At 32.1% G+C, this 12021-nt stretch overlaps 1 protein-coding gene across 1 annotated transcript in view; it reads left to right on the top strand.

Moving 5' to 3' along the window:
* Window positions 1-12021, top strand: part of LOC142345349 (uncharacterized) — a 32176-nt gene that overhangs the window by 2522 nt on the left and 17633 nt on the right. Inside the window, exon 2 of the mRNA XM_075397370.1 lies at window positions 741-2369. Coding sequence (XP_075253485.1) covers window positions 741-2369 — 1629 coding nt within the window. The remainder of the gene's footprint in view (window positions 1-740; window positions 2370-12021) is intronic.

Genomic DNA, 12021 nt, shown 5'->3' with positions numbered 1-12021 from the left:
ATATCATAAAAAAACTTCCAGGGCTTATATTACACCAAAAAAGTCTGGTCTCAACTCAAATTTAATTTTATGGAACTTTGTGTCAGGAGCCCAAATAGTTAGGGTACTATAGCCATGAATCGGTAAACAATAAAAAATTTGGCAAAACCGAGTGAATACAACAAAATAAACCAATTTGTGTTGTTTTTTTATACTTTAAGATGAGCAGTAGATTGCTGAATATTTCTTGGCGTCAAATAGTCTATCGTATTTCCATTTGCTCAATACTTTACGATTCGGTTATAAAATGAGTCAAATATAAATTTTAAAAGGGCTGTGTTGACATTGAAAAAATTATTTTAGAGCACTAGTTTTTTGTTATGAAAATGTTGTTTCTTTGTCTTCGACTGGTGATTATTTTCTCATATTTGCACAATAATGTCACTCAATTGACTCTGTCTTTTGGAATCCTATAGAGATTGTCCTTTACAATACAATTGCCTTTTTTCAATATCAAAAGAAAAAAAAATTGTTGTAAATTCAATATATCAATACATCAACGGTAGAATTTTTGCCTCTACTAATCAATATGGTCCTATTGTCTGTTTCTTCAAGGAATGCGATTTTCAAGGAATGCCAAGCTTTAATTAATCTGAATTTTTTAAGACCATATTAGTTCCAGAATGAGTTTACCTCTCTCATAGATGGTAACCAACATTTTTTGGATCTCCCTTAATTAAACTTCCATTTGACAATTTCAGAAGCCTCCAGCGTGTATATGAAGTGCAATGCCCAAAATGATCATCAGCGAAATCTTCAGCTGTTTATTTTCCTGGACAACTTATATCTTTCATTCTGTGCTTATCAAATGTTACTTGTTGATGAAGATGGGACAAAACTTGGAAGCAATTACTTAACAAGAGCCGAAAGTCTCTTACCACGACTTGATAAAAATCAGCGTCAAGATCATATCTTACACGTGGAGCTGAGGTACATAACGATAAAGCTGAGAAGTATCATTTTACAACAAAATGACAACGATTTGAAAGTTATGAAAACTTTGTACAAAAATTCGAGAAAAATTAACAAAAAATGTGACAATTCTTGCATCAATTGTTTCAGAACTAACAATTACCTGGAAATGATTTACTTAACTGCCTTAGCGCGTTTTGGCGAAACGGATCGAAAAAATGAAGTTATGACCAAAGTTCAGGAAATGTTTGAAATGTATCCGCAACATAACACAGATCCATTTATTAAATATCAGTTAGACATATTCTACAACAATATAATGGAAATGTACACTGCGCAAAACGATGCAATTCAAACTGATAAATACGCGGAGACAATTCTCAAACGCAACCCGGATCCGGTTCTGAAAGCTCTGGCACTGCAACGTCAAATTATTGTGCGGCTCAACAAATGCCAAACATTTCTGACATCTGAAGAGACTAATTTTATTAACCAACTAGTTAGAACAACATCTGAACAATGGCAGCTTGTGCAGCAAACGAAAACATCTGCAAAAAGACATCACCAGTATTTAACTTTTTTGATTCTCGTTAACTACAATTTGTACAAGCGAAGCGACGACCAAGAAGATAAACTCAAATATGGTCAAAAAGTAGCCAAAATTTTTGAACAGAACTGCAGCAAAACAGTTTTTGGCTCGCTTGACTTCATAAACGTGGATGTTTCAACTACATATTTGGAAATTTGTTTCGAGCTGCAAAAATATGACAAAATTCTTGAATTTTGTGACAATATCCAGAAAGGAAAGTCGAGTTTCAATTTTCCATTTAACTTCAAAGAGCTTTTAAATGTCGTTCACTCAACAGCTAAGCTGGGAAAAATAACGATAGAAGAGAATTGGGACCATATAAAAGTTGGCACGGAAGTGAAGAAACTTGAAAAACTGATGACGCTTTTAGCAGAAAGTAACAGCTGCAGAAAATATTTCTGGTACAGCTCTTGTTTAAAATTTCAATACGACTTTCACAAAGCAGTTGGATCGCCACAAAAATTTCAAGAAATTCGACTTGCGTCAAATTATTTTCTGCCTTCATTATACGATAAATGTAATTTGATAGATATTGGATCTAATAGCAGCTCCATAACGAGTATCAACGAAGTTATTGAGGTCAAACTGAAGTCAGCAAAGTTTACATTTGTTGAAATTTTCAATGTTGTTGACGAGTCACGGATGAAGTACCTTAGAAATATGATGAACACCTCTGTTGAGCAGTTCAAACAGTTGATGAAGCGCAAATTCTTACTCACTGACGACAATTTTGAAGAAGTTAATTGGATTTCTGCAGAGGAGATCAAATCAGGGAAAATGAGCAGACGGAGCCAACATTGTCAAATTTTTGTGATCCTTCAAGTAGCAGGTTTGAACGTTTCTCGCAAGATAAGATTCGTGCAAAAAAAGATTTGCGAAAGACCTTTCCAGATTGCCAGTTTTCGCATTAGAGTTAGAAGCGAGGCGGTTTGTTCTTTCACATTTTTTGTGAGGTAGGCTTTTTACAAAGGGCTACCATGACAGCCAAATTTGATAACAGAAGCAAAAAATGCAAAAAAGCATATTAATTTTCAAAAAGTATTTGTTCATCCTTCTTTTTCACATCTGTCAAAAATTAAACAACAAATAATTGAGACGGAACAAGCAGGAAAACCTCATCATGCAGCTTTTGTACAAAGAAAACAACTGAAGAAAACGACAAAGTTAATACCAAACACACTTAGCATAGAGGTAACTGGGAAACTTTCTCAAGTTGATTTCTCAAAGTTTTGTAAATTAATGTACTTTGTTCAAACATCTTGTTCAATTTCTTAATTTGACGGTGCTTTGGGAATGAACCCGAAAGATAGTTCAATTAACTTATTGAAAAAAAATATGCTGAAGGAAAATCGAAATATTTAATTTTCTAAGCCTTTACAAAAGTAATATGAGAGCAATAACAATTTGTTAACGAGATACTCTACTACTGTACTAAGTTATCATAAAATAAGGAGAAATTTCGGCGAGTTCTATTTTAATAGACTAGGTACATTGAAATCATCACTTTGAAATCATCAAAATTCAACGTTGATCCCAAGAATGATTTTGTTCATAACATTTGTATATCAAAACTAATGTAAACAACACAGTTCTCTCTGAGGCCACGAAATGCCGTTACTCAGGTTTAAACTTAACAATACTTAACAAAATATTGCTGAATAAAAATTAGGGGGAAATATTTCTCAATTAGGACCTGGAAATTTTTTTTTATTGCGGTAGAAGCTGTAGAGGCAGAAAATGACAAAAGAGGCAAAATGAGTTTAGAGCGAATACACTTTTAAGAAAACTATAAAATTATTGTAACCTTAATCAAACGCACAGGTTGCATTGTTTTTTTTTCACATATCACCAGACACAAAGTTCTCACAAAAGGAGACAACTTTTTTTTCTGTTTTGAAAACATGCAGACGTATTTCGAGCTTTATTGCGAGATTGAAAACTTATTACGGAAAAGTCAGTCAATAAACGTAGACTTTTCCTGACTTACACAAGAAATAAAATTTGTTTCTTGTCTAGGCCATAAGTAACACTATTTCAAATTAAAAATGACATACAACAAACTGCCGATATAAAAATCTTCATGAACTTATTTATTTCAAAGAAAAAGGAATTAGACTATATGCGGGTAGAGCTACACCGAAGGCATGAGTAAAAATAAATGAGAGTACAGCAATTGTGATAAAAACCAATTCAACTCAAATTTCCAATCTCATCAATGTGTTCACTTTAAAATTCTTTTTTGATTGTCGAAATTTCTTGTTGCTATAATTAAACAGATGCATTCAGAGTTCCTCGTGCAAATATTTTGATTCTGCGATTTTATGATTTTTTAAGAGCTGATCCACACAAGCCTGGACCACGTGATGTTTTTTTTGAATTTTCAACAGCCACAAAATCTCCCAATTCAACGCAAAATTTGTTGAAACATAGTTGGAACAACAATTATGCGTCCAAATAAAATGCCTTGAAAGATTTGACGCCCTCTCTTTCCCAGATCCCACATTTTCCGAAGGAAGAGGCAATTGTTCAACATAATTTTAAAGGAATTAATTTATTTTTTGCTTCGGCGAAGACAATTAGCAATAGAGGATTAACAAAATTTTTGATAGTGGAATTAGCACAAACTGTTGTAGATACCATTCTGTACTTAAAGTTGAGTTAAAAAAGACTTAGAACCTACACACTAAAAGAGTGCAAGGAACGTTGGAATAAATAATTATACAATTTCAAATTCAATTGAAGTACAAATTTCAAAAAATCACACTTTAAAAACATTTTTGCAGGGTTAATTCTTAAAGTCATTACAAAATATAATAAAATTTATATATTTTAAAACCAAATTTAATCCCAGGTTGAAAACAAGGTATTTATCTTACACCTATTTTTGGCTCAAAGCTCTAATAATATCTCACAAAAGAACAGTAGAAATTAGTTTCGGGGCTTCATTTTTGTGAGATTTTTTGAGAAGATAAAGAGAAACATCAGGAAAACGGTGTATAAAAAAATCGACATATAGCCGAACATTTTCTACAACTTCGGCAAAGCAACAGATACTCAGAAATAATACTATATGGGAGCAAAGATAGCCATTGTTTGAAAATCAGTACAATGTAATAATTTCCTTCCATTTTTCGTTATTTGAAATTTGTTTGCAAACGAGGATGCTCGTTAATGTGAGTTCGCACATGATGTTCCGACCCGAGCTCATCTACATTTTTGACATAATTGTCAACCTATTGATGAGATAATTAAAACTAGATGTTTGAGTTAAAAAAATCGTTACACAACCGAACTACTATTGCGTGGCGTTATGTATTGAAATACATAACCCCACGCCTCATTACAGCGCTCAAAATTTCTGCCATTAGAAAGACTACGAGAAAAAAAAAAACAAACGACAAAATAAACAAAAACATAAATGTTTTAGCGAAAGTGCTAAAAGAAGAGAAAAAGAAACACAAACATTGACCACTCACAAAACTTATATGAAAACGCATACTGTCCAATAAACAAAACATCAGTTACGACATGATATCAATGGAAAAGTAGTTTTTTAATTAGAATGAATTGGATGGAACTTCTCAATTGTGAAAATAAATTACAAGTTGACGAAAAGAACAAAAACTTAAAAGAAAAAAGTCTTTCAAAACCAACAATATCATGAACTTTGATAGTAATCGCTATAAACTGACTGCATTGATTAACATCATTCATTTAATCTTTACTTAGAAGCCTATGAGACCAGTCAGCATTTCAAGACTACATGAAGAATTTCAGAAAAAAATTGAGCGAGAAAAGTGTCAAACCCAACAAAAGAGAAGTTGTTTGTTAAAAATGTTCTTTCTTCATATACTTATTAATAGCAATGGCGTTGTTCTTTCTTTAACAACATGACTTCAAGGGTACAAAGAAATATAATAAAACAACGAAATTTTTGAGAAAACCAGTTATATCAACGCCATTAAAATCAATGGCTTTCAACGGAAGTCAAAAAGTACGCTAAGTGAATCCTCAATGAGAACGAAATGATGTTTGTCAATCAAAAGTAATCAACGGGACATCACAATAAGTCTTATGATTATAAAACAACAACCAATACATGCAAAAACCATAAATTCATTAGAGAATTAAGAGAAGAAAATTTCGAAGCCATTGAAACCATAAGCGTTTCTCTAAAAACTATATCTATGATCCAAGGTACGGCTTCTTTAAGCCAATGAGAATTATTAATGATTAGAATTTTTTGAAATCGCGAAAACTCGTGGCATCGAAGTCATAAAACCAATAGGCAGTAGTTAAAACCGTTTACCAGATTAATATTGTATGCAATAAAAACGAAAGGGGTCATGTCTTTACTGAGATTTACTTACAAGTCATGGAAATAGGTTTAACAGAGGTTAGCGTCCAAAGAGATTCGAATTTTTTTAAAAAAAGTGTAAACTGCCACTCAACTCAATAGCTCTCAGCGAAAGTCAATTAAAAGGCAAAGTTATTGCCGATACAATCATAATGATGTTTGTCATTCTTAAGTTATCAAAAAGATAAGTCTTATGATTATGAAAACAATAAAAAAAAAGCAGGTAAAACCAAAAAAACTCAATAGCAAAGTGTAAGAAAGTGTCGAGGCCATTTGAATCATAATGTTTTCTCTGCAAGATTTTTCTGTGATCAATTGAAAATCTACTCTAAGCCACTGGGCATTATCAATATTAAAGTACTGTGATAAAAATAGAAAAGTAACCAAAATTACAAAAAATTTATCCAAAAACTTTTAAAACTTTATGAAAACTAGTGGCATCGAAGTCATAAAATCAATAGATAGAAGATAAAACCGATAACCAGATTCGCTTTAGATGCAGTAGCAATCAAAGAGGTACTGTTATTACTGAGATTGACTTACAGTTCACAAAAATAAGTTTAAGTTTGGTTAAGGTCAAAAAAATTATAAAAAAATATTTTTGAAGTCTTACAGCCACTAAGTGCAAGAGATTTCAAAAAAATTCATTAAAAAAGCTACATTATATCCGGATAAACAAACGATGTTTGTCATCAAGATGTTATCAAACAGACATCATAATAAGTCCTATGATTATGAAAACAACAAAAAAGCAGGCAAAACCCCGAAAAATTCAGTCGAAAATTGTAAGAAAGTGTCAAAGCCATTTGATTCATAATTTTTCCTCTGCAAACTTTATCTATGATCAAGAGAAAATCTTCTCTAAGTCAATGCGAATTATCAATTTTATAAAACTGTAATAAAGAAGAAAGTAATCAAAATTACAATAAATGTATCCAAAAGTTTTTAAGAAAACTATGCGAACTCGTGGCATCGAAATCATAAAACCAACAGTTAGAAGATGAAACCGCTAACCAGATTTGCTTTAGAGGCAGTTGCAAAGAAAGAAGTCATTTTTGGAAGAAGTCATTCAAGAAGTCATTCAAGAAAGAAGAGATTGACTAACAGTTCACGAAAATAAGTTTAAGTTTGGTTAATGTCCAAAAACTTATAAAATAAAATTTATGAAGTCTTAACAGCCACTAAATTCAAGAGCTTTCAAGTAAATTCAAAAATACGTTACCTTATGCCTCGATGGGACGATGTAATTGAATCCATGATGTAATTTATCAATATATTATCAATAAGACATCACAATAAGTCCAATGATTATGAAGACAACTACAAATGCAGGCAACAAACAACCAAAAATCAACCAAATTTTCCAGAAGAAAGTGTCGAAGCCAATTAGACCATAATCTTTGCTTTTAAAAATTTGCCTCTGATCCATTGACTCTAACCAAAAACAATAATAAATAGGAAATTTTTCTAAAAAAGGCACCTCGCAAATTGAAATCGACATTTTTTTGATAGTAAAACTCCTCAAGAGACCAGAACCAGCCTTTTTATCGGTCTATTGGTAACACAAAATTGCTTCAACTTAAAGCGTGAAATGTAATTTTGAAATAATATTTTTATAGAAAGGCCTTAATTTGAACAAAATATTCGCTAAAAGTGAACAAAATTATGCAATTATTGCGTGTTCACAAAAAATTATAAACCTAGATAACTATTCGAAAAACACGAAATTCAGAAAAAAATCTTTTTAATTTTGAATTCTACGCTGGACGAGCTTTTTAGTGATACCACTCACATTTCTCTACAATGAATATATCGATGGGCAATAACTTACTGAACAAAAAAACCTATTTGAGTATATAGTTCCTCCCCCCACAAGTGGAATCGGAACAAAAATGTTAATTCGACTCACAGGACTGTCAAAAGAATCAATGATTCATCAGATATTGTTGTTAAAAATGTTGTTTGAATACGCTGAAAACATTTGTCCCTGGCCAACCTGGTCTGTCTTAAAGGATTCTTGTTTCTTACTTTTGTCAGAGGATGGGAATAAAAATTCTCAAAAATTCATGTAATTTTTTTGTTATGTGGTACAGAATTCAACAAAATCAAGAATTACACAATTAATCAAAATAAACTAAGTTATCCATAGTTATTAATTAGTACCAGTAGTTTTTAAAAATTTGAAGATATCACAACCAAATCTTTTGAGCGCTCTAATGACTTTTCATTTTGAGTTGAAAGGTTTATTTCTTCACAATTTGGCTGAAATGTTCATTCTATAAGATGTAATACAATACATTAAATTTAATCAAAAGCGGAAGTTTAATATTAAGAAACTATCATTACATATGGGTGCATATTCTGACTTAATACTTTATGACGGTGGCAGTCAAGCAAGCCGATAGTCAAGCAAGTCGGATTTTGAGAATTAGGTCAATACGATGAAAATTTTTGGTTTACACGTATTTCAACTTGCACATGGCGGGCCGTTTGACACGCTTCGCGCGAGTCTCGGCTTCGCCGTGATAACCGGCTCAAAGTTTCTGGATTAAATTCCACAGCGGATGATAGCCATGGCCATGGTAAGCGGTCCCCACCCACTAAATGTCTAAAAATTGACGTATTATTGTTTCATTGGTGCATTGGTATACATTACGCATTATAATACTACGCGAAGTATTGATTTTAATGGTTAACAATGTATTATTTCTGATTACATAACTATTACATAACTTTCGGCTCGCTTTTTTGTCCGCTTACATTTACTTCAGTTTATTTTGCGTTCTCCGATTATGACATATGATCGAAAGCGTCCACAGAGAAAAGTGTAGAAACAGACAAGGTTCAGAAAAAATGTTTAAAAAAATAATTTAAAGGAACTGGGTTTTTGGGTTTACCATGACACTCTGTTGTTCGTTTTTGGTATAACATTATAGTTTTTTCACATCGCTATTATAGCTAATTCTTATACCCTTTTGCAATGATGAAGCAAACTCGTAAATTGAATAATATCAATATAAAATTGAGGAAAAACTGAATTTATGAAAAATATTGGCTTAGAAGCCATCGAATCAGGTTCACTTTTTCTTCTCCATGTTTCCAAATAAATTTTCTGGCAAGAAATGATATACTGATCAAACCTACAGAATAATTGGTATAAAGAGCATCGTTGAGTAACTTTTTGAATGACAGACAATTTGATCACTGTACTCAGTTATTTGAATTAAAGATACGAGTCTAGGTCCTGCTAAATGGATACCACGTAATGAAGTAGAGCCAAATAGACCATAATCTTTGCTTTGAAAAATTTGCCTCTGATACACTGACTCTAACCAAAAACAATAATAAATAGGAAATTTTTCTAAAAAAGGCAGCTCGCAAATTGATTTCGACTTTTTTTATAGTAAACTTCCTCAAGAGACCAGAACTAGCCTTTTTATCGGTCTATTGGTAACACAAAATTGCTTCAACTTAAAGCGTGAAATGTAATCTTGAAATAATATTTTTATAGGAAGGCCTGAATTTGAACAAAATATTCGCTAAAAGTGAACAAAACTATGCAAATGTCGCGTGTTCACACAAAACATTAAACCTAGATAACTCTTCGATAAACGCGAAATTAAAAAAAAATCTTTTTAATTTTGAATTCTACACTGAACGAGCTGTTTAATGATACCACTTACATTTCTCTACAATGAACATACCGATGGGCAAAAACTGACTGAACCAAAAAAACCCATTTGAGTATATAGTTCCTCCCCTCACAAGTGGGGTCGGAACAAAAATGTGACAAATGGATCCACAAGGATTGTAGTATTTGCAGAGCAATTATCTTCTTCATTTCAATAAATTTTTTCGCATGACGGAAAATCTTGAGCAGTACAATTCATTACAGTACACTTTTATGATTATCACCAGATAAGAAGTTCTCCCGAAACCTAAAATTATCAAATATTATTAAAACAAATAGTTTCTTTTAAAATCGAATTTTGACCGAAAAATGAAATAATGCTATGTTGGACCACAAGTTTCTTAAAATGTGGTAAAAATAAATAATTGTCACAATAATTCGCCTTTTGAAGTTCGCATTTCAAAGGTTTTATTTCCAAATTGATGTAAAAAGGTATTTTGATGAGTATAAGTTTTGTATTGAAGCACTGGTCTACAACTGGAAATCAAAGGAGACATGAATGTTAATTCGACTCACAGGACTGTCAAAAGAATCAATGATTCATCAGATATTGTTGTTAAAAATGTTGTTTGAATACGCTGAAAACATTTGTCCGTGGCCAACCTGGTCTGTCTTAAAGGATTCTTGTTTCTTACTTTTGTCACAGGATGGGAATAAAAATTCTCAAAAATTCATGTAATTTTTTTGTTATGTGGTACAGAATTCAACAAAATCAAGAATTACACAATTAATCAAAATAAACTAAGTTATCCATAGTTATTAATTAGTACCAGTAGTTTTTAAAAATTTGAAGATATCACAACCAAATCTTTTGAGCGCTCTAATGACTTTTCATTTTGAGTTGAAAGGTTTATTTCTTCACAGTTTGGCTGAAATGTTCATTCTATAAGATGTAATATAATATATTAAATTTAATCAAAAGCGGAAGTTCAATATTAAGAAACTATCATTACATATGGGTGCTTATTCTGACTTAATACCTTATGACGGTGGCAGTCAAGCAAGCCAATAGACAAGCAAGTCGGATTTTGAGAATTAGGTCAAAAAGCTGAAAAATTTTTGGTTTATCCGTATTTTAACTTGCACGTGGCGGGCTGTTTGACACGCTTCGCGGGCGTCTCGGCTTCGCCGTCATAACCGGCCCGCAGTTTCTGGATTAAATTCCACAGCGGATGATAGGCATGGCCATGGTAAGCGGTCCCCACCCACTAAATTTCTAAAAATTGACGTATTATTGTTTCATTGGTGCATTGGTATACATTACGCATTATAATACTACGCGAAGTATTGATTTTAATGGTTAACAAGGTATTATTTCTGATTACATAACTATTACATAACTTTCGGCTTGCTTTTGTGTCGGCTTTCATTTACTTCGGTTCATTTTGCTTTCACCGATTAGGACATATTATCAAAAGCGTCCACAGAGAATAGTGTAGAAACAGACAAGGTTCAGGAAAAATGATAAAAAATTAATATAAAGGAACTGGGTTCTTGGGTTTACCATGACACTCTGTTGTTCGTTTTCGGTATAACATTATAGTTTTTTCACATCGCTATTATAGCTAATTCTTATACCCTTTTGCAATGAAGAAGCAAACTCATAAAATGAATATTATCAATGGAAAATTGGGGAAAAACTGAATTTATGCAAAATATTGGCTTAGAAGCCATCGAATCAGGTTCACTTTTTCTTCTCCATGTTTCCAAATAAATTTTCTGGCAAGAAATGATATACTGATGAAACCTACAGAATAATTGGTATAAAGAGCATCGTTGAGTAACTTTTTGAATGACAGACAGTTTGATCACTGTACTCAGTTATTTGAATTAAAGATACGAGTCTAGGTCCTGCTAAATGGATACCACGTAATGAAGGAGAGTCACAGATAAAAAACACTAAAGTTGACAAAAAATTAAAGTTATCAGTAGACATAATCTTTACACATAAAAAAAACAAAAATTTTTAAAGCAGGCGCAAAAACGTTTTTAATGGTCAAATTGATCATGGAGGACTTGGCGGCTCCTTAGGTTCATCAGGAATTAAGAAACTCTAAATGATGCCAGCCTTTTCTTTTTAACATCGTTCCGTAAAGAGATAGATTAACGAAAAATTTTAGTTTCCGTTGATCAAAAATAAAAAAAGTTCACTATTTAATGAAGGATTTAATTCGAATCAGATAAATAGTGCACTTGATAAAAGTTGATGTTTAAAATTGCATTTGACAATATTAATATGTTCGAATGCATAAAAATTAAGTCCAATCATAGTTGTTAGAAATAATAGAAATTTTGTTCAACTTTTATCTATCATGATTTTTATCATGATTCCAAGATGAAAAGGGTTATTGCAGAAACCTTGTATTTTTCGCACATTCTGGACAGCTAGGTTTTAAGGTTTTGAACAATTTGTCCTGATGAAGATACTTTGTA

The sequence above is a fragment of the Convolutriloba macropyga genome, chromosome 9 (genome assembly GCF_964194025.1).
Source record: "Convolutriloba macropyga chromosome 9, txConMacr16.3, whole genome shotgun sequence".
Classification (NCBI taxonomy): Eukaryota; Metazoa; Xenacoelomorpha; order Acoela; family Convolutidae; genus Convolutriloba; species Convolutriloba macropyga.
This window is presented reverse-complemented; position numbering and strand designations above follow the sequence as displayed.